Source organism: Haliotis rufescens, unplaced genomic scaffold (assembly GCF_023055435.1).
Source record: "Haliotis rufescens isolate VD_foot unplaced genomic scaffold, xgHalRufe1.0.p SCAF_49, whole genome shotgun sequence".
In the NCBI taxonomy this organism is placed as follows: domain Eukaryota; kingdom Metazoa; phylum Mollusca; class Gastropoda; order Lepetellida; family Haliotidae; genus Haliotis; species Haliotis rufescens.
Genome location: NW_025964212.1, coordinates 2,413,460 through 2,437,536, shown reverse-complemented (window position 1 = coordinate 2,437,536; position 24,077 = coordinate 2,413,460). Strand labels below are relative to the sequence as shown.

The 24,077-nt window shown below is 43.0% G+C and overlaps 1 protein-coding gene across 1 annotated transcript; it reads right to left on the bottom strand.

Moving 5' to 3' along the window:
• Nucleotides 1-4,482: 4,482 nt before the first annotated feature.
• LOC124115673 (dnaJ homolog subfamily C member 8-like) lies at nucleotides 4,483-23,571 on the bottom strand. Its single transcript, XM_048383511.1, has 9 exons — nucleotides 23,409-23,571; nucleotides 22,286-22,387; nucleotides 21,085-21,141; nucleotides 17,784-17,850; nucleotides 13,214-13,308; nucleotides 10,708-10,779; nucleotides 9,992-10,083; nucleotides 9,260-9,335; nucleotides 4,483-5,314 (listed from the first exon to the last, which is right to left on the bottom strand). The coding sequence occupies exons 1-9, from the start codon at nucleotides 23,517-23,519 to the stop codon at nucleotides 5,207-5,209; spliced, it is 780 nt and encodes a 259-aa protein (XP_048239468.1). The 5' UTR covers nucleotides 23,520-23,571; the 3' UTR covers nucleotides 4,483-5,206.
• Between the last annotated feature and the right edge of the window lie 506 nt (nucleotides 23,572-24,077).

The window sequence follows — 24,077 nt, the reverse complement described above, 5'->3', positions numbered from 1 at the left end:
GGCAAATTTGGGAGTCCGAGCATGTCTGATAAAAATCAAAACCCACTTTGTCAAATTTTAACATTTACATTAATCTGGAACATAACTAGTCCATAGAGACAGACAACAGACCTAAAGAAGAAAAGCAGCAGAAGGCTCCCAAACTAGGGAATAAAAAACACTTTAAATAAAAATTGCAAACGAAAACCTCATAAAGACTTGGCACATTTTCAATGGAACCTGACACGGGAAATCATGCAGACCCCCACAACTAGTGACACGCTCCATGATTCACTGTTTGGTCCAAATGAAAATGTGCCGGGTTCTTGTCATTACGATCCAAACTTTATGAGGATTGTGTCTTTGTTTGTAATTTTCGTTGCAATTTCTACTTAAAGTGTGTACATTTTCTATAGTATTGGGGCCTTCTGCTGGTTTTCTTTGGTAGGCCTGGACAAGGAGGCTAATACATAGCACTAATTACAACTTGTAGACTGGCTGGATGTGAACACCGGACCATGGAGCGTAGTCCCCCTTTAAATGACATTCTCACTTATGCACTGGCCCAAACTATTGCCTTTACATTTCCTGTATATCACACAATACAAAACAAAATGACAAAAAATGACTGATTATGTTTGGGGCAAAGGAAGGCAAAAGTGGAGGATAAACATCTTAAGTTCAAAAATACATGTTTCAATTCAGTGAAACACGGCCTGAGTGAATACATGCATATCTGGGGACAGGGACAACTTGTTCAACTGAGTGAATACATGCATATCTGGGGACAGGGACAACTTGTTCAACTGAGTGAATACATGCATGTCTCGGGCAGTGACAGCCTGCTCAGCTGAGTGAATACATGCATGTCTAGGGCAGTGACAGCCTACTCAACTGAGTGAATACATGCATGTCTTGGGCAGAGACAGCCTACTCAACTGAGTGAATACATGCATGTCTGGGGCGGAGACAGCCTACTCAACTGAGTGAATACATGCATGTCTGGGGCAGAGACAGCCTACTCAACTGAGTGAATACATGCATGTCTTGGGCAGAGACAGCCTACTCAACTGAGTGAATACATGCATGTCTGGGGCAGAGACAGCCTACTCAACTGAGTGAATACATGCATGTCTGGGGCAGTGACAGCCTACTCAACTGAGTGAATACATACATGTCTTGGGCAGTGACAGCCTACTCAACTGAGTGAATACATGCATGTCTGGGGCAGAGACAGCCTACTCAACTGAGTGAATACATGCATGTCTGGGGCAGAGACAGCCTACTCAACTGAGTGAATACATGCATGTCTCGGGCAGTGACAGCCTACTCAGCTGAGTGAATACATGCATGTCTAGAGCAGTGACAGCCTACTCAGCTGAATGAATACATGCATGTCTGGGGCAGTGACAGCCTACTCAGCTGAGTGAATACATGCATGTCTCGGGCAGTGACAGCCTACTCAGCTGAGTGAATACATGCATGTCTTGGGCAGAGACAGCCTACTCAACTGAGTGAATACATGCATGTCTGGGGCAGTGACAGCCTACTCAACTGAGTGAATACATGCATGTCTCGGGCAGTGACAGCCTACTCAACTGAGTGAATACATGCATGTCTGGGGGCAGTGACAGCCTACTCAACTGAGTGAATACATGCATGTCTTGGGCAGTGACAGCCTACTCAACTGAGTGAATACATGCATGTCTTGGGCAGTGACAGCCTACTCAACTGAGTGAATATATGCATGTCTTGGGCAGTGACAGCCTACTCAGCTGAGTGAATACATGCATGTCTGGGGCAGTGACAGCCTACTCAACTGAGTGAATACATGCATGTCTTGGGCAGTGACAGCCTACTCAACTGAGTGAATACATGCATGTCTGGGGCAGTGACAGCCTACTCAACTGAGTGAATACATGCATGTCTGGGGCAGTGACAGCCTACTCAACTGAGTGAATACATGCATGTCTTGGGCAGTGACAGCCTACTCAACTGAGTGAATACATGCATGTCTGGGGCAGTGACAGCCTACTCAACTGAGTGAATACATGCATGTCTGGGGCAGTGACAGCCTACTCAACTGAGTGAATACATGCATGTCTTGGGCAGTGACAGCCTACTCAACTGAGTGAATACATGCATGTCTGGGGCAGTGACAGCCTACTCAACTGAGTGAATACATGCATGTCTTGGGCAGAGACAGCCTACTCAACTGAGTGAATACATGCATGTCTTGGGCAGTGACAGCCTACTCAACTGAGTGAATACATGCATGTCTGGGGCAGTGACAGCCTACTCAACTGAGTGAATATATGCATGTCTGGGGCAGTGACAGCCTACTCAGCTGAGTGAATACATGCATGTCTGGGGCAGGGACAGCCTACTCAACTGAGTGAATACATGCATGTCTTGGGCAGTGACAGCCTACTCAACTGAGTGAATACATGCATGTCTTGGGCAGTGACAGCCTACTCAGCTGAGTGAATACATGCATGTCTGGGGCAGGGACAGCCTACTCAACTGAGTGAATACATGCATGTCTTGGGCAGTGACAGCCTACTCAACTGAGTGAATACATGCATGTCTGGGGCAGAGACAGCCTACTCAACTCAATCATTACATGCATGTCTGGGGCAGTGACAACTTACTTAGTTGAGTGAATACATGCATGTCTGGGGCCTGTGAGAGCTCATTCAAGTGCAAGGAATATGCATTTACACCGGTTTTCATATATGAAAGCTTCACCAGATGTTCATTTCAACAAACCCTTGCTAAAACCTGAGCACACAGGACATATCAATGGTCCTGTCTGGACTATCGAAAAGATTCTTCTTTACTGTGGTTCAGTTCCTCATATACAGAAACATAGGTTAGTTTGCAGCTGTAAAATAATTCAGTTCTGACATAAACTGAACTTGTTACATAGAGAATCTCCCCTAATTGTCTTTTGATAAAAATATATTTGCATGAGTCAAAAAAGGTTTAACTCTGGGGTTTGCTGAGAAGTTTTAAACTTGTATTGACAAGTGTTGACATATTTCATATCAAAAGACAATTGGGGAGATCTTATTTATCACTCTTCCAACATTTCCAGTTTGTAAACAGTAATAAGGGTGTCTTGAGTGCAAACAGTGCAGCACACCAGCTTCAGTCGCAAAGAAGTTGGTGAAGCCACTCAGGTCTGGCATCATGGTAACCAATGACATATCAATGGTCTTCTAAGCAAAAGCATTGTTATGCAATTTCATTGTAGCAATATCTCCTAGAACAAATTGCTTCATCTCACCCAAGCGATATTACCTGTGGAAGCCAGTTTTGGATGATGAACTATCCACACCACCTTCAGGTAACTATACATGTACCATGGCCATTCACAGGCAGTACCACACAGCAAAGGAACTGCCCGGAGTAAATGGGCAATTCAGAATGCAACAAGGGCCCCAATACACAAAGCGTTCGTTTCGCTACAACATTCATAAACCTATGATAAACTATAGGGTTACGATAAGTCGTAGGACTGCGAAAGCTTTGTGGTTCAATAAACCTGGTTTTAGCAATAATAATGGCAACGCTATCAGGGCATTATCATTTGTAGAAGACCTCGGCCTTTTCAATTGACCTCCTTTGTCGGTCAGTTAATGGAAGACCTCGCGTTTCTGCAAATGATAATGCCCTGAAAAATAGCGTTACCCTTCTTGTAAGCAAAAAACAGAAAACTGACCATTTTGTCAGTGATGCACTATGTTGCAGAAGGGGACAATGAAGATGGAAGATTGTTGAGCATGAGTGAAATGGGGGATATGGAACTTGTGTGAGACAGTCTGCTTGGTCCAAGTCGTCAGTCCACGAGGACACTGACAAGGGAGACTGCAATCAACCCTGTCATACAGGACCCTCGCACGTCTTATTGCTTACCCTATCACTTTGCAGGTCAAATGAAACACGAGGTAGCACTACTGGGGAGTACAGTCAGCAAACCAACTTTGATTATACCCTGTGTGGTGGAAGTTGACTGAGTGTCCATTATGCCTGTCCTCACTTTGTACCATCGGGGCTGGACTGGCTCACGACAACATGGACGTCGTAACAAGGGAAACACAGAGAACACAGTGGTCCTGTATGGATGTGAACCTTAACAGTTGTCATAGGATCATATGGTGATAAGACCATTTTGTCAGGGTGTTCAGGGCTTGATTTAATTATATAAAACGTCCACCAGTGCAACCTATTTTTGAAAAGTGCAACCTAATATTTACGTCTGTATGCACCAAGTGCATGTAAAAACATTTCAAACTTGTGTTTGATTGACCCTTACTTTTCCACACAACATTGATCTTTGAGTGAGTGAGTTGGGTTGGGTTTAATGCCACTTTTAACAGTATTCCAGTTATATTGAGGCGTGTCAGCTTAATGTGGGAGGAAAGCCCTAAGTAATGCAGGTCTCAGACATTTACCACTTCGGTGAAACCCACGAGCACGGGTATGGTGCTGACAAACCTAGAAACATAATCGGGGCGAACTGGGATTTGAACCCACAATCATAGGTTTCTGTCGTGTCCAAGGGACGCAACTCTTCACAGCGAATAGCCGCGCCTTAGACGACTGGGCCATCCGTGCCCCCTAGAGAGAAGAAAACAACCCAATGATGTGAAGGCATCCTGGAGGTACCTACACCTCGTGCACAAGCTATATAGCAGAACGATGTGAAGGCAATCAGAGGTACCTATGCCTATGGAGTAAGCTATTCCACAGCAGGATAATGAGGTTCAGGTTCACCAGTGAGAGCTACTCCATAGCAGGAGAAAGATGTGAAGGCATCCTGGAGGTACGAGGTAGGAATATACAAGCACTCTCAAATACATACTTTCTAAAGCCTCAAATAACATTGAGAACAACTTTCAATCTTTCAAAATACAAATACTGTCTGACCTTAATCTAATTACACATATGATAACAAAGCAAAAACAAGGACACCAGTCAGACATACTTATTGTTAACTTCAGCCTCACAAGCATTCTCTCACCAACACATATTTATCAGATCAGTTATTTACAGATGGGGAAACACCCTTCAGCACCCTGACTACATAATCAGATTCATTCTGTCCAAAAATAGATGAGTTCTATGTCTGATGGGTTGGTCGTGACATCAGGGAGCTGGTGCTGCAAGTCAGGCTCCGTGCAGTGTGTCTGTGTGTATCCCTGTGATGAGCCATGAGGTTGGGTCAGCGGGTTTCCGCCTTGTGTTTGGGGGGACGGAAAGCGCCTTTGGCCTTCTTGCTCTTGCTGCCCTTCCAGCTCCTCCAGCTGTCTACCCTGTCTGTGCGGCTTTCCTGAAGACAGTGGACACGATGGATCAGTATGCAGATCATTTTGTATTATATACTTCATTGCAGTGAGTGAGTGAGTTAGTATGGTTTTACGACGCTTTTAGCAATATTCCAGCAACATCACGGCGGGGGACACCAGAAATGGGCTTCACGCATTGTACCCATGTCGGGAATCGGACCCGGGTCTTCGGCGTGGGGAGTGAACGCTTTAACCACTAGGCTACCCGACCGCCCCTCATTGCAGTACGGTGGTAGTGTACAATAGAGGGCAGAGAGGTTGTGATATACAACAGGGCAATCTGGTTGTAGTATACAATAGTAGAGCAGTGCGGTGGTAGTGTACAATAGAGGGCAGAGAGGTTGTGATATACCGTATATCGCTGTGTATAAGGCGACCCCACGTATAAGACGACCCCCCTGTACACGCCTTAAAAATCAACCCAAAATCCTATACTCCGTGTATAAGGCGACCTGGAATGAAACACATCACAAGTCTGACTGATATACCGGTAGAAGATTTAACGTGCTCTTGCCGACTGTAGCGTATTTCGCACACGGACATCACAAATTAGTTAGTCAGTTACTTTGGAGATTTAATGTGCGCTTTCTGACTGATGCGTATTTCGCACACATCACAAGTGCGCACACAAACCTTATATATGCAATAAAAATATGTTTATCTTGCGTTGTTTTTTTTCTACAATGATAGGTCGCGTGTGTAACTCCGGCACACGTCGCCATTTTGTGTTTACACGGTACGCGCCCAAATTGGTGCCCGTAAAATAAAATTCATTTATGAAGTAATAACATATAAGAGACAATGGTGAGTAATTTAATCGCCAATTAACTATGTTGTAACTAACTAGGCTTATGTTTGCTTCACATTCAGCGTGTTTATTCCACAATCACTTATACACACCGTCTCCAACACTTGTACAACTGTAAAAACAGCGGGAATTGATTTCAGCTTCACCGGTTATCACGTGTTAGGTCACATGTGCAATATGCAAATGATTACCGGTACTTCCGGCTCTCTACTCACGGATGTTGATTGTTTTACCGTGTCAGCTGGTTTGACAATCTGCATCGAGGAGAGGGTCATTTCAACTTTATTTGCAGAAATTATTAAACTTTATTCAAGGAAAAGAGATACAAATCATGATTATGTATGGAAATAGTTATTGGAACAGTTATTTAGGACGAAATGCGAAGTTTTATTGTCAAATGCTGGGCTGGCTATCGGACGCCGGTTGACATCGCCAGTGGAAAAAAATGTGAGATCTTCGACTCCATGTATAAGACGACCCCCCTTCTTAGCCCCCTCATTTTAAGTACGAAAAACTCGCCTGATACACAGCGATATACGGTACAACAGGGCAATATGGTGGTTGTATACAATAGTAGGGCAGTGCAGTGGTAGTGTACAATAGAGGGCAGAGAGATTGTGATATACAACAGGGCAATATGGTGGTTGTATACAATAGTAGGGCAGTGCTGTGGTAGTGTACAATAGAGGGCAGAGAGGTTGTGATATACAACAGGGCAATCTGGTTGTAGTATACAATAGTAGGGCAGTGTGGTGGTAGTGTACAATAAAGGGCAGAGTGGTTGTGATATACAACAGGGCAATATGGTGGTAGTATACAATAGTAGGGCAGTACGGTGGTAGTGTACAATAGAGGGCAGAGAGGTTGTGATATACAACAGGGCAATATGGTTGTAGTATACAATAGTAGGGCAGTGTGGTGGTAGTGTACAATAAAGGGCAGAGTGGTTGTGATATACAACAGGGCAATATGGTGGTCGTATACAATAGTAGGGCAGTACGGTGGTAGTGTACAATAGAGGGCAGAGAGGTTGTGATATGCAACAGGGCAATATGGTGGTAGTATAAGGGTAACGCTATTTTTCAGGGCATTATCATTTGCAGAAGCCCAAGGTCTTCCATTAACTGCCCGACGAAGGAGGGCAGTTGAAAAGACCGAGGGCTTCTGCAAATGATAATGCCCTGAAAAATAGCGTTACCGTTATAATAGCTAAAATGGATGGAATTTTTATCAAATAAAAAGAAACAACAATATCGTGTTTGAAACATTTACTGCAATCAACACGAATGTCACTGACCCACTTTCACAAATATGGAAACGTCACAGAACAAACCAGATGACGTCATTCTTGAACGTGACGTCACCGATCCTATCCTATGACGTCACCTCACAACGGGCATGATAATGGCCCGTCGTCAAGTAATATGATGGCATTATCAAGTTACAGTGGCCTGCTCATTTCTGATAACATGCGGGCGGTTTAATGATAATTCTATCCATTTTAGCTATAATATACAATAGTAGGGCAGTGCTGTGGTAGTGTACACTAGAGGGCAGAGAGGTTGTGATATACAACAGGGCAATCTGGTTGTAGTATACAATAGTAGGGCAGTGTGGTGGTAGTGTACAATAGAGGGCAGAGTGGTTGTGATATACAACAGGGCAATATGGTGGTAGTATACAATAGTAGGGCAGTACGGTGGTAGTGTACAATAGAGGGCAGAGAGGTTGTGATATACAACAGGGCAATATGGTTGTAGTATACAATAGTAGGGCAGTGTGGTGGTAGTGTACAATAAAGGGCAGAGTGGTTGTGATATACAACAGGGCAATATGGTGGTAGTATACAATAGTAGGGCAGTACGGTGGTAGTGTACAATAGAGGGCAGAGAGGTTGTGATATGCAACAGGGCAATATGGTGGTAGTATAAGGGTAACGCTATTTTTCAGGGCATTATCATTTGCAGAAGCCCAAGGTCTTCCATTAACTGCCCGACGAAGGAGGGCAGTTGAAAAGACCGAGGGCTTCTGCAAATGATAATGCCCAGAAAAATAGCGTTACCGTTATAATAGCTAAAATGGATGGAATTTTTATCAAATAAAAAGAAACAACAATATCGTGTTTGAAACATTTACTGCAATCAACACGAATGTCACTGACCCACTTTCACAAATATGGAAACGTCACAGAACAAACCAGATGACGTCATTCTTGAACGTGACGTCACCGATCCTATCCTATGACGTCACCTCACAACGGGCATGATAATGGCCCGTCGTCAAGTAATATGATGGCATTATCAAGTTACAGTGGCCTGCTCATTTCTGATAACATGCGGGCGGTTTAATGATAATTCTATCCATTTTAGCTATAATATACAATAGTAGGGCAGTGCTGTGGTAGTGTACACTAGAGGGCAGAGAGGTTGTGATATACAACAGGGCAATCTGGTTGTAGTATACAATAGTAGGGCAGTGTGGTGGTAGTGTACAATAGAGGGCAGAGTGGTTGTGATATACAACAGGGCAATCTGGTTGTAGTATACAATAGTAGGGCAGTGTGGTGGTAGTATACAATAGTAGGGCAGTGTGGTGGTAGTGTACAATAAAGGGCAGAGTGGTTGTGATATACAACAGGGCAATATGGTTGTAGTATACAATAGTAGGGCAGTACGGTGGTAGTGTACAATAGAGGGCAGAGTTGTTGTGGTATACAACAGGGCAATATGGTTGTAGTATACAATAGTAGGGCAGTACGGTGGTAGTGTACAATAGAGGGCAGAGAGGTTGTGATATACAACAGGGCAATGTGGTGGTTGTATACAATAGTAGGGCAGTGCGGTGGTAGTGTACACTAGAGGGCAGAGTGGTTGTGATATACAACAGGGCAATATGGTGGTTGTATACAATAGTAGGGCAGTACGGTGGTAGTGTACAATAGAGGGCAGAGAGGTTGTCCAACAGGGCAGAGTGGTTGCAGTATACAACAGTCAGGTACTACAGAAGTAGTACACAATAGTGGGGAAGTGAGCTGGTAGTATACAAATTACAATATTAGCGCAGTACGGTGGTAGTGTACTTCTGATCTGGCTGACATATATACCCCTCTGAGGACAGTTACCTCATAGTTCTTCTTCCATTCAGCTTCCACTTTCTTCTTCTCTTCATCATCTGCATCCTGCTCTGCCTTTCTTTTCCTGGAGACAAAGAATACAAGTTACCCAGAGATGCTAGAGGTGATTTGATGTGATGTGATGTGATGTGGTGTGGTGTGGTGTGGTGTGGTGTGGTGTGGTGTGGTGTGGTGTGGTGTGGTGTGGTGTGGTGTGGTGTGGTGTGGTGTCTAGTCTAATGCTAATTTAATAGTGCTAGCCCACTGAGATACCATGCTGCAGTTTACTGTGTATGAGCTGACCAGTCCTTGTTTACGTCCCTTAATGACAAACGCCTGGCAGGGTAACAACAAGTACCATCTTTTGATATGATGCAAAGAAGCTTGAACAAACACAAGGATAGCAAGAGATATGGCCTCATTATCCCTAATACTAGTGACAGATATGACCTCATTATCACCAGTACTAGTGAGAGATGTTACCTCATTATCCCCAGTACTAGTGAGATATGACCTCATTATCCCTAGTACTAGTGAGAGATATGATCTCATTATCCCTAGTACTAGCAAGGGATGTGATCTCATTATCACAGTACTAGCAAGAGATGTGACCTCATTATCACAGTACTAGCGAGATGTGTCTTCAATGTCCCCAGTACTAGCAAGAGATGTGACCTCATTATCACAGTACTAGCAAGAGATGTGACCACATTATCCCCAGTACCAGACAACATAACTCACCTCTCATGCATGTCCTTAGTCTCTCGTTCCTGCCGCATGCGCTCCAGGTCGGCAAACAGTTTACACGTCTGCACATACACAGAATGCTTGTACTGAAACAGAAGGCCATGCAGTCAGTGAGGTAATGACTTGGAGTTTGGTAACACTTTCAGTAGTATTTCAGTCACATTACGACATGTCAACTTAATGTTTGTGCAAATTAAGCCAAACGTGATGGAAGACCGAAGAATCCTAATCGAGGTGAATCAGGCATCAGACAAGAGAATCCTGGCAGCAACTCTATGAAGACACAAGGCTATGAGACACAGGTTTAAACTCGACACACACACAAAATGTGAAGGCATTTCATTTGATCAACTCCATGCATGTTGGGCAATGGCCCATGATGATCACTCAAACTCAACTGGTAAACAAATTACACAAATAAAGTTGCCAATGATGTGCACCACCATGCTTTCTGTATGCAGAACGTCACCTTGCTGATGTGCGATTAACAATAGGTTACCAAAAGATCAATCATAGTGAGTGAGTTGGGTTTAAAGCCGCTTTTAACAGTATTACAGTTATATCGCGGCGTGTCAGCTTAATGTGGGAGGAAAGCCCGAAGTGATGCAGGTTTCAGACGTTTACCACTTTGGTGAAACCCACGAGCACCGGTATGGTGCTCACAAACCTAGAAACATAATCGGGGCGAGATCAATCATAACATCATATACCTTGGTCATATCATCCTCGGGGACTGCTGTTGATTTGCCTTCTTTTTTCAATTGTTTTCTCTTCTGCTTGAGCTGAAACATAAACGACACGTAAACTCTACAACTTGACAACATATCATTTCACTGCATCTAAGCATGATTGAGTAAATATTGAGTGAGTGAGTTGGGTTTGACGCCGCTTTTAACAGTATTCCAGTTATATCGCGGCGTGTCAGCTTAATGTTGGAGGAAAGCCCGAAGTGATGCAGGTCTCAGACTTTTACCACTTTGGTGAAACCCACGAGCACAAGTATGGTGCTGACAAACCTAGAAACATAATCGGGCCGAACCGGGATTCGAACCTACACTCATAGGTTTCTGGCGTGCCTGAGGGATGCACCTTGCACAGCGAATCGCAGCGCCTTAGACGACTGGGCCACCTGTGCCCCCGAGTAAATACTGAGCATACCATAGTCATCAATAGTCCAGCTGTATAACAGCAGCTTGTAATTCTGAGCAACGTGGACACCAACAGGCCACAATTACACACAATTAGCAAAGTCACAGAGCCTGACCTCCTGAGCTCCATTTCAGTCAGTCCTTACAACAAGCATACGGTGCAGAGAACCTATCTAACCATGCTAACTAGGGGTTGAGTTAGGGCTTAAAAAAATAAAAGAATTGGTTCTCAGGCAATGACTACAGCGGTAGAAACTAACTTTTTTGGTCCACTAGTCCTTATAATGATAACATATAGTAAAACCCTTCAAAATGGCAAATTTCTACTAGTCCTTATGATACCTTAAAGGGGAAGTGTACACGCAAAAATCACTTTCTTTCTTTTTCTAAACAAAACGCAATTTTAGAATTAGTTAGTATCTGTGTTTGAAAATATACACTCACTTTTTTCACAGTGAAAGTAGGAAGCTCACAATTGTGTGAAAATGATATGCCGTTATGAGGCCTTCGTTTTTCGAGCTAAACAGGCCTGAGTTATCCCCCTTAGATTATGACGTAATTGGTGCCAATTCAACTGGGTCCCTGTCTATTCTGAACGCAAAAGATATCAAGTACCAGTTTTCGGTAAAACAACATGGCCTACGACACACTCCGGCGCAGTGGTGACTCAGCATTACACTATGCTGCCTGGCATCTGAGACGCTAGAATCACACACCTATACCTACACCACGTGAAGCGGCTCTAACAAAGCATGATGACGTCATAATGTTTATCAATTGGCACCAATGACGTCATATTGCAAGGGGCATAAGCCATGGTGTTTTTGTTATGGAAATAGAACATTTGGTAAATGTGAAAAATATAAATCGTTTTAATGCAAAACATATGTTAATTAATTGTGATATTTTTATATTTTTGTCTATGACACTTCTAGGTTAACACTTTTATTGTGGAAAAAGTACAAGAAAATTAGGTTCATTTCCGTGTGAACTTGCCCTTTAACTATTGGGCAGTTTGGCAAGGACTACAGGACTAGTGCCAATTTCTAAAGCTGGACTTTGAAAATACAGTGCAGGCAGGGGTGTTGTTTTTTTTTTGCGTGTTCAAACTAGTATGTAACCAAATAAACCGCTGTGTTCTATTAACCTGGGGGGCGGTTGGGTTGCCTAGTTGTTAAAGCATTCACTCGTAACGCCAAAGACCAGGGTTCAATGAGTGAAGCCCATTTCTGGTGTCCCCCGCCGTGATATTGCTGAAATATTGCTAAAAGCGGCGTAAAACCGTACTCACACACTCACCCTATTAACCTGGAAAAGAGCCTTCCTACATTATTTCTTTAGTCTGAGGAACGTGATTCAACATACACCTGGTTCATGTTGACATGAAAAGCTAGTTGCACCAGACAAAACCAGGTTGCACCCTGGTCCCATCCATAAACTAGTCTAATAAATAAAATCACAAATCTCAGATGACTGTCATAATTTAATATAAACTAATGACATATTTCTATAATGCATAAGAGGAACACATGTACATAATCTTCCAGTATCCTGTTTCATGACATCACGAAAGCATGACAAATTACACATAACACAGGGATTAGTGAGGTAGTATGTTACATAAACCTAAGAGGAACTCAGTGTGTTCGAGGTTCGATGTTGTGTGGACAAGTAAGAGTGAGGCAGACACAAATTTAAGATGTTATTACATTCACAATATGCATGTAGACATGAATATTAGGCTGCATTTTTCAATAATAGGTTGCAACATAGAGTTAACTTGAGCCTTGCTATCCCATGTCCCCTTGGGACTTCGCCTAAAAAAAACCTAATACAACATGCATCTGAGTGAGTGAGTTTGATTTTACGCCGCTTTTGGCAATATTCCAGCAATATCACGGCGGGGGACACCAGAAATGAGCTTCACCATGGTACCCATGTCGGGAATCGAACCCGGGTGTTCGGCGTGACGAGTGAACGCTTTAACCACTAGGCTACCCGACCGACCCCAACATGCATCTAAGAAACTAACTAACACTCAATACCCTATCTTGACATCATCACCCACCATTTCGTCTGTCCTCACTTGGGCCTCCTCTACAATCTCCTGACATCGCTTCAGGCCCTCCTCGTTCTCCAGTGTCTTGTAGGCTTTGTTCAAAGCTGCAAAACAAAGTCAATTAAGGTTCTTAAAGAGGTTGTTTTCAGGTACATGAGGAGTTTCTTGTAGGCTTTGTTCAAAGCTGCAAAACAAAGTCAATTAAGGTTCTTAAAGAGGTTGTTTTCAGGTACATGAGGAGTTTCTTGTAGGCTTTGTTCAAAGCTGCAAAACAAAGTCAATTATGGTTCTTAAAGAGGTTGTTTTCAGGTACACGAGGAGACATTTCACCAATGTATAACTATAAGATCAAGTGGTACCAAAAAGTCACATGTCTGCAAGCCTTTGTCTTCACACCCTGACAACTGTGAGAATGGATAAATAATGTGTTGGGTTTACAGACAGTGAGCAATATCACAGTTACGCCCCAGCAATATGTAGACAGCCAAACCAGAGGTTGATAGTGTGAGCATCTATCCACGCCTTTGTGGTATTACACTCTACCAGCCAGATCACATGATGCTCCTTCCAGGAGATATTCCACAAGTCAGGATATTCTAGTTTGACACTTGATATGGAATTTCTGAGTTTGTAGGCTCAACAAAAAAAAGTCATCTCAATATCCACGAGCTCTGTCTACTTGAAACTGTACATATGGCTAGTCTTACAGGGTATGTGGGTGAACATAAAACAACCAATGTAAAACAGTCATGAACAAATGACCAAATTCGCTGTATTAACATAATTATGCGCCCTTCTCTGATACCGTAAGTGCCCCTTGACCAAATACTAGACCTCGTTTCAATACAGAAAGGGCTGTCAACAACATGAGGGCAGACGTGATGGGCATCACCTGTCACAGCAGGCTAAGCGCATACCGTATTCGACGCAATAAGCGAAACAGGGCGCTCTCAAAATTAGAAATAGGGGGCTCTAATTGGAATATTATTTTGATGGAAACAAACAGAGTTGAAAGATACATTCCGTGGTTTTTGCTGACGGCCTGAACTGTTTATATATGACAGATATATTTTTCCAGAATTTAATTGCCCATAACTAAGGGTGCATATAACACACGAGTGTGTATTATACATGAATAAATAAGTCTTGTGTACATTGATCAATCGGAAGGAGTGCTAATTGGGATTGTTCACTTGCCAATATATTAGGAAATATCGCTGTTGGCGCTTATTAGAGCAGGGCGCTTATTACGTCGAATACGGTAATACAAATAATCATATTATTACGTTAGGTAAGAGACACATTTTTATTTCTAGTTGAAAGAAAAGGAAACCCTCAATGGACGTTTTTAAACAAGTATTAAAAGATGCTATTTATTTGGAATATCTGTCAGCAAAAACTAATAATAAGCTTTGCACTTATAACAGAAAGTTGATATTGTATTGTGGTTTACATGATGCCTTGAATCTTACATAGATTGCTGACTGTGTGTTATTATTGATTGTTTCCAATCACTTTGACTCTATTGCCAAAGAAAAACTGCAATGTTTCTCCAAGATAATGATTACAATACTATAATTCGGATCTGTTTATTCTTTTATTATTAGCTTATCTTTCTAGGATTGCTCATAAATATGGTGTTAACTACTTTCATGCCAGAACATCTTACATGATCAAGGCCTATCCTCCAAATATGCGGTGTCAAAATGTTAATAATGCGTTATATGTATATATCACTGTGTATGTAACCACTGAAACTGGAATAAAAATGATTGGAAAAAAGAAAAGAAAAAGCTTTGCTAAAGCTTCTGAGCCCATCACCAGAAAGATAAGAAACAAAACAACACATCAGATCCAGTATCCGTTGCTGATCCCTGTCTGGTTTGTTTGTTTGTTTGTTGTTTAACGCCGCACTCAGCAATATTACAGCTTTATGATGGCGGTCAATCCCTGTTTTGGCTTCTATTGTCCAGCTAAGCAGAAGCAGGGTGTCCTGCCAATCAGACGTCAAGGGAAGTACTGTCAGTGCCGCGGTCAAGGGTCTGTGAGCTGCTGCACCAGGTGACAGAACCAAACTGATGAAGTCCAGGGACATCCTCCACTGACAGGGAGTCCAGCTATGCAGAAGCAGGGTGTCCTGCCAATCAGACGTCAAGGGAAGTACTGTCAGTGCCGCGGTCAAGGTCTGTGAGCTGCTGCACCAGGTGACAGAACCAAACCGATGAAGTCCAGGGACATCCTCCACTGAAAGGGAGTCCAGCTATGCAGAAGCAGGGTGTCCTGCCAATCAGACGTCAAGGGAAGTACCGTCAGTGCCGCAGTCAAGGGTCTGTGAGCTGCTACACCAGGTGACAGAACCAAACTGATGTAGTCCAGGGACATCCTCCACTGACAGGGAGTCCAGCTATGCAGACGCAGGGTGTCCTGCCAATCAGACGTCAAGGGAAGTACTGTCAGTGCCGCGATCAAGGGTCTGTGAGCTGCTGCACCAGGTGACAGAACCAAACTGATGAAATCCATCCTCCACTGACAGGGAGTCAGTCACCCAGATAGTAATTTACCAACATGGAATCCAATCTCCCAAAACAGCGCTTAATAATGTCCACCACTGACACGTTTGTGGGAACACTCATATTTCCAGGGGATTGTTAGCCTGAGGTGATGGCAGTCTGCTGGAGGAGAAACTGTCAAGATCATTGATCGTAACCATAACGAGAGGGTATTCTAGGAAGCTACTGCTGAACTTGTGTGGGAAATAGGCAAAAACAACTGCTTTTGCTGCTGACAAAACCATTGAGTACCATCCAAGCAAGCTCGCGGTGCCAGCACGGTACACAAAGTGAGATCAGCCATAACTTGCTGACCCAGGACCATACATAAAGATTCAGTAAAACTAGAAAGTCCCCTAGTTGAAAGAGCAAACGTAATTGCACCAGGGGCACGGGTGGCCCAGTCGTCTAAGGTGCCGCAATTCCCTGTGCAGAGTTGCGTCCCTTGGGCCAGAAACGCCAGAAACCTATGATTGTGGGTTCGAATTTCAGTTCCCTCTATTATGTATCTAGCTTTGTCAGCACCATAACTGTGCTCGTGGGATTCACCAAAGTGGTAAACGTCTAAGACCTGCATCACTTCGGGCTTTCCTCCCACATTAAGCTGACACCGTAATATAACTGGAATACTGTTTAAAGCGGCGTTAAACCCAACTCACTCGCTAACTCACTAATTGCACCAGTGTGAGCATCTGAAACTTCAGAGTGGTTTGTAGGAGACTCTGATAGAAGATTTTAAGTTGTGAATCTTTCAGATTATGGTAGAATTCTTTTTGGGTACGAGGACAAATCCAAGAATAAAACCCCATCATGATCTGATCTACTACAATCTCTTCGATCGCTTACTATCCAACGAAATCTGGATGTTGGTCCAAAGGAGAGGGTCGTACCCTGGTAGGTAAGGTAACTTTGGAGGGTGGCATATAAGAGGAGTCACCAACAGCTGTAGACAACATCCCGAAAAGAGGGCATCTAGAGCTCAAGGGTCTTGAAACAGCTGATCCCAATTCCTCCAGAATCTGCCATCTCCTGGTCTGGGGACCACCGGGGCGGCAGGCCCCAGCAACATCCCATCTACGTAGAAGCAGCCAGCGTCCCAGCCATCACTGACAGCCCAGATGGGGATGGACGAGCCAAAGTTTTCAAAACAGATTACAAAAACGGTTATACACCCTAAGGGTACCAAAAAAATCCAAAAATCCACAAGAGCCCCAAGGCCCCAAATGAACAAAAAAATATGTAGGATATTAATATTAATAATGGGCCAAAAACATGTCTACACGCATTGCCAATTTGAAGTAAGTTGCTGCGTTCAGGCGAGCTGTTTTCACCCTGTGGTATAGATATTGAAAATATGAAGAAGAAATTGCACACTGTCAAAGCAGGATAGTAATAATTTAATGACTTGGTCAATGTTTCACTGACATAAGATACATCACACTGCCATGCAGCTTTACAGAAAATGGAAGTCTTTGATCAGGATGCTTAATAATTACATCAAGACAGAGCTCCAGATAAGCTTTTGGTGTTGTGGGTATTTTACCCATGCATTTTAAAATCATTGGGTATCAGTAATTCTATCTGGGTTTTCAAATTTCTGTTACCCACTAGTTTTTACACATGTGGGTAATTGAGTTAAATATTTAAAAACACTATTCATTTAGTCCCTGCACACTGGTGTCGTGTGGGTTCGAGAGCTTTATAGGACTAAAAAATACAACGATACTTCCACAAGAAAGTGTGATGGCAAATGATAGTGACGTAACTGTCATCGTGGAGTTTGGCAAGGTTGAGGAAATGCCCATTTATTATTTCAAAATAAGTTGCTGATTTGCTAATCGAATACGCAGGGTTACTTCACAATATTTTGATGATACGCACAAGTTTTATTTTTGTAGCTTATCTGTAATGTTCGTTGCGTATTTGATACGCTTGGATTTTCTTTTACTGCGTATTTCTGCATTTCGGATACATATTTTACGCAGATATGCAGCTTATCTGGAACTCTGTCAAGAGATAAACTGACAAACCTTCAAAGGCCTTCTGGGATCGGTCCTTGTCATCAAGGTTCTTGTCAGGATGGACCAAGATGGACATCTGAAACACAAACACAGAGGTGATGATGAGGAGAAATGGGGTTTAACATCATGCACAAGACTATAGCACTTATGTAGCAACATGCATGCATGTGTGTGGTGTGTGTGTATAAGTTTATGCCAGTTGTTTCGTACTAGGCCACCAAGATACCATGCCACAGTATAACATGGATACCCAACTTCAAGCTCACCAGTCCTTCTTTTGTTCCCTTATTGCTAAGCACCAGACAGGGTAACAACAAGTACCGTCTAGTTAACATATTTTGATATGACAAAGCAAGTGGATCGAACTGAACTATCCATTAGACCACAGAGGTTTTCACGAACAGGGATTATCATACCTCTTTCAAGAATCTTGCAATTCCATTGATTAATCTGTACCACGTGACGAAACAACACATTTCAATGTAGACCCCCAAGTCATGTGATTGACACTGACCTTGAATATAACTCACCACATGATCAGTATTGTATTGTCACAGATTGACATCTTGGTGTATTGTCACAGACTGACATCATGGTGTATTGTCACAGATTGACATCTTGGTGTATTGCCACAGTCTGACCCCACAGTGTGTTGTCACAGTCCGACCCCACAGTGTATTGTCACAGTCCGACCCCACAGTGTATTGTCACAGATTGACATCTTAGTGTATTGCCACAGACTGACCCCACAGTGTATTGTCACAGTCCGACCCCACAGTGTATTGTCACAGTCCGACCCCACAGTGTATCGTCACAGTCCGACCCCACAGTGTATTGTCACAGTCCGACCCCACAGTGTATTGTCACAGATTGACATCTTGGTGTATTGTCACAGACTGACATCATGGTGTATTGTCACAGATTGACATCTTGGTGTATTGCCTCAGACTGACCTCACAGTGTATTGCCACAGTCTGACCCCACAGAGTATTTTCACAGTCCGACCCCACAGTGTATTGTCACAGTCCGACCCCACAGTGTATTGTCACAGTCCGACCCCACAGTGTATTGTCACAGTCCGACCCCACAGTGTATTGTCACAGTCCGACCCCACAGTGTATTGCCACAGTCTGACCCCACAGTGTATTGTCACAGTCCGACCCCACAGTGTATTGTCACAGTCCGACCCCACAGTGTATTGTCACAGATTGACATCTTGGTGTATTGCCTCAGACTGACCTCACAGTGTATTGCCACAGTCTGACCTCACAGTGTATTGCCACAGTCTGACCCCACAGAGTATTGTCACAGTCCGACCCCACAGTGTATTGTCACAGTCCGACCCCACAGTGTATTGTCACAGATTGACATCTTGGTGTATTGCCTCAGACTTACCTCACAGTGTATTGCCACAGTCTGACCCCACAGAGTATTGTCACAGTCTGACCCCACAGTGTATTGTCACAGTCTGACCCCACAGTGTATTGTCACAGACTGACCCCACAGTGTATTGTCACAGTCCGACCCCACAGTGTATTGTCACAGATTGACATCTTGGTGTATTGTCACAGACTGACATCATGGTGTATTGTCACAGATTGACATCTTGGTGTATTGTCAGATTGACATCATGGTGTATTGTCATAGACTGACATCATGGTGTATTGTCACAGATTGACATCTTGGTGTATTGTCACAGATTGACATCATGGTGTATTGCCATAGACTGACATCATGGTGTATTGTCATAGACTGACATCATGGTGTATTGTCATAGACTGACATCATGGTGTATTGTCATAGACTGACATCATGGTGTATTGCCACAGACTGACATCATGGTGTATTGCCACAGACTGACATCATGGTGTATTGTCATAGACTGACACCATGGTGTATTGTCATAGACTGACATCATGGTGTATTGTCATAGACTGACATCATGGTGTATTGCCACAGACTGACATCATGGTGTATTGCCACAGACTGACATCATGGTGTATTGCCACAGACTGACATCATGGTGTATTGCCACAGACTGACATCATGGTGTATTGCCACAGACTGACATCATGGTGTATTGCCACAGACTGACATCATGGTGTATTGCCATAGACTGACATCATGGTGTATTGTCATAGACTGACATCATGGTGTATTGTCATAGACTGATATCATGGTGTATTGCCACAGACTGACATCTTGGTGTATTGCCACAGACTGACATCATGGTGTATTGTCATAGACTGACATCATGGTGTATTGTCATAGACTGACATCATGGTGTATTGCCATAGACTGACATCATGGTGTATTGCCATAGACTGACATCATGGTGTATTGTCATAGACTGACATCATGGTGTATTGTCATAGACTGACATCATGGTGTATTGCCACAGACTGACATCATGGTGTATTGCCACAGACTGACATCATGGTGTATTGTCATAGACTGACATCATGGTGTATTGTCACAGATTGACATCTTGGTGTATTGTCACAGACTGACATCATGGTGTATTGTCACAGATTGACATCATGGTGTATTGCCACAGACTGACATCATGGTGTATTGTCATAGACTGACATCAAGGTGTATTGTCATAGACTGACATCATGGTGTTCTGTCACAGACTGACATCATGGTGTATTGTCATAGACTGACATCATGGTGTATTGTCACAGATTGACATCATGGTGTATTGTCACAGACTGACATCATGGTGTATTGTCACAGATTGACATCATGGTGTATTGCCACAGACTGACATCATGGTGTATTGTCATAGACTGACATCATGGTGTATTGTCATAGACTGACATCATGGTGTATTGTCATAGACTGACATCATGGTGTATTGCCACAGACTGACATCATGGTGTATTGCCACAGACTGACATCATGGTGTATTGTCATAGACTGACATCATGGTGTATTGTCACAGATTGACATCTTGGTGTATTGTCACAGACTGACATCATGGTGTATTGTCACAGATCGACATCATGGTGTATTGCCACAGACTGACATCATGGTGTATTGTCATAGACTGACATCATGGTGTATTGTCATAGACTGACATCATGGTGTTCTGTCACAGACTGACATCATGGTGTATTGCCACAGACTGACATCATGGTGTATTGTCACAGATTGACATCATGGTGTATTGTCACAGACTGACATCATGGTGTATTGTCACAGACTGACATCATGGTGTATTGTCACAGATTGACATCATGGTGTATTGTCATAGACTGACATCATGGTGTATTGTCACAGGATGGCTTCTGCCAGTGTTGCTCACCTGTCTGTATTTCTTCTTGACATCTGCCAGGGGAAGGTCAGGGTCAACTTGTAGGACCTGTGATAGACAACATAAATGACGTTAAAAAGGGTGAATCCAATTATTGAACCTTACTATTGGATTATCACTTCCAGAACTCACTCAGTGAGGGAAACACTATTTTACACTTTACACTATTTCATTCTTACTTATTTGTGAGCCGTAGCTAATTTAAGATTTTCACAATTATCCCATGATAATACAGATGGTAATACTATCAGGTGTTGTAGATGTTGTATGGATAAACAAATCTTGTAATGTCAACATAATATAAGTGTTCATGAAAACAAAACGACTGGAATAGCAAGGGACCACTTTATTCACAAGTGTAATATATTGCAATACAGGTTCAAGGGGCAATACCCATCACTAATAATTATGAGCTTATCCTATAGACATAGTTGGAATTGTACTATGGGCTCAGCTTTCTATGATTATGGAAAGGGTTTTGATGCTCATAAACATAATAGCATGAATTGGGAAACGTTTAATTCCAATCTGGGAATTCTCACTGACATTTTCTGCAGACTTTGGGCTGAATATTGGCCAACACTCAGGTCTACCTATAGCCCTGCATATACCACCTTGGTGGATACCCCTAGTACAGCTATGGTTCTTTCAGACCAAGGTTCTTAATCAGGATAATGAGAACCCATGATCAAACATTCCTGACACCCAGCATGTGATTAGGTTTAACCATACTCCTAGAGTGAGTGAGTATGGTTTTATGCCGCTTTTAACAATATTCCAGCAATATCACGGTGGGGGACACCAGTAATGGGCTTCACACATTGTACCCATGTCGGGAACGAACCCAGGTCTTTGGCGTGATGAGCAAATGCTTTAACCACAAGGCTACCCGACCGCCCCCATACTCATAATACCTGACATTGAGTGAGTTTTACGCCGCTTTTAGCAATATGTCATCAATATCACGGCGGGGAACACCAGAAATGGCTTCACACATTGTACCCATGTGGGCAATCAAACCCGGGTCTTCGATGTGACAAGCCAACGCTTTAACCACTAGGTTACCCACTGTCCTCAGAACATGAGGGAAACCTGACATTGTTTACGTTTTTCTATAATGCACCAACCTTTACGAAACCATAGCTTTATAAGTGTGTAAAATATGTTGTCATGGCCACTGATGGATACTCACATCGAAAGGGTTGAGGTTGAAGTACGTCGAGCCAGGTCTGTTGAGGCGGTCTATCTGCTGCTTGGGCGTGAGCACAGAGTCTCTGTGCTCTATGGCTTTAACCTGTGCAACAAATACATTAACAAGATTAAAACACTTGTGATCAAAAATCAAACTGAAAATATTGATAGCGATACATTTAACTATATTTCAGTCTGATGTAAAATGACTATTTGTCCAATACATTGTAAACTTGTGTTGATAACTGGTAACAATAGCAATGCATGATCATGGTGACTTTAGACTAGTTTCTGTCATTGAGGTCACTAATCATCCCAACTTTGTTTGTTGTTTAATGCCGCATTCGGCAATATTCCAGCTATATATTTTTGGTTCCTAGTTACTGTTAATGTAAGCTCCAAACACGGATATAAGGAAGAGCTTGTTCACTATTTACTATGGTTGCGTGTTTCAATGGTGCGAAGAGTTGTTACAGTCCGTTTGACTCCAAATGAGAACGATGAATTGCAAAATAACTCGAAATCCAGAAAAGTGTATGAAACATCAATACGGTACTTGACCATGAATACCCTGTACCCAACAAAATCTGAATTTTGTTTGTTTTAAGACCCATGACGGATGAAGTTCTTTAAGAAACTATCATGTAATTTTGTACAGAAATGTGTACATGACACGTAGGGGGGACAAACCGTGGAAGTGTAATTTTTACCCACCTCACAAACAAAACAGCAGAAGTAGGGCGCTTGGGCCCCACACAACTTAATTCTAAGTTTCCAAAGTTCATGAAATGATGCCAAGAGCAAGAACCAGGTAAAAAGGAGGGATCAATGGTCATGATGATTGCCTAAATTAACATCTGAAAATGCTTCCCCAGGTTTAGAAGATTACAGAGCCAGGGGAGCCATATTGTCCCGACATTGGGGGTCAATTAATATTTTAGGAGTCAATCAACCAGCCCCCCCGCTCCCAATGATAATCTGAGATACTGGAAGATGGCATTTGAGGCCGCTTGTGACAATTTGAGTAGTGTAAATGACAGTGACCATCCACCTGAAGAGGTAAGTTGCTAGAATTATGTTGACAGGTCTGAATGATGATATGCAAACTGCAAGTGTGCGTTTACCTGCTGGTAAAATTCGTCAAATATTTCCCCTGTGGCCGCCACGCCCTCGGTAGGGTTGGGGGGCTCTTCGGGTGGCGCTTCAGGAGGTGGCTGAGAAGTGGGTGCCGCCATTTTCACTGTTTGTAAATAAATTTTAGGAAACGAATTGCACGCGATGTTACAAAGGGAGGTAAGTCAGTGTGAACAAGTGTCGAAAAACATACCGCTAATAAATCAGTCTTTCTTTCTTTAATATTGAAGAGTTGGTTGGTTGGTTGGTTGGGTGGGTGGTTCGTTGTTTCACGCCGCACTCAGAAATATTCCAGCTATATGACGGCGGTCTGTGAATAATAGAGTCTGGACCAGACAATCCAGTGATTGATATCATGAGCATCGACCCACGCAAGTGGGATCGATGACATATGCTTCAACCAATTTAGCGAGCCTAGCTGACCGCCCGATCCCGTTAGTCGCCTCTTACGACAAGCATAGTCGCCTTTTACGGCAAGGATGGGTTGCTGAAGACCTATTCTACCCCGGCTCTTAATGCGTTATGGCAGAGACCATAGACAGATGGTCTCTGCGTGGTTATGGTGAAACGCAAGATCAATCAATTGCAATAAATCTTTATTTTTAACTACAGCTGAAGGAAGCACATGTGTCGGTTTACTTGTACGCGCATCCTTGTGT

Coding starts and splice junctions, on each gene's coding strand:
- LOC124115673 (XM_048383511.1), bottom strand. CDS start 23,519: ATGGCGGCACCCACTTCTCAGCCACCTCCTGAAGCGCCACCCGAAGAG. Junction 21,142..22,285: donor TCAACCTCAACCCTTTCGAT/GTGAGTATCCAT, acceptor TGTCTATCACAG/GTCCTACAAGTTGACCCTGA. Junction 10,084..10,707: donor CCGAGGATGATATGACCAAG/GTATATGATGTT, acceptor CTTCTGTTTCAG/TACAAGCATTCTGTGTATGT.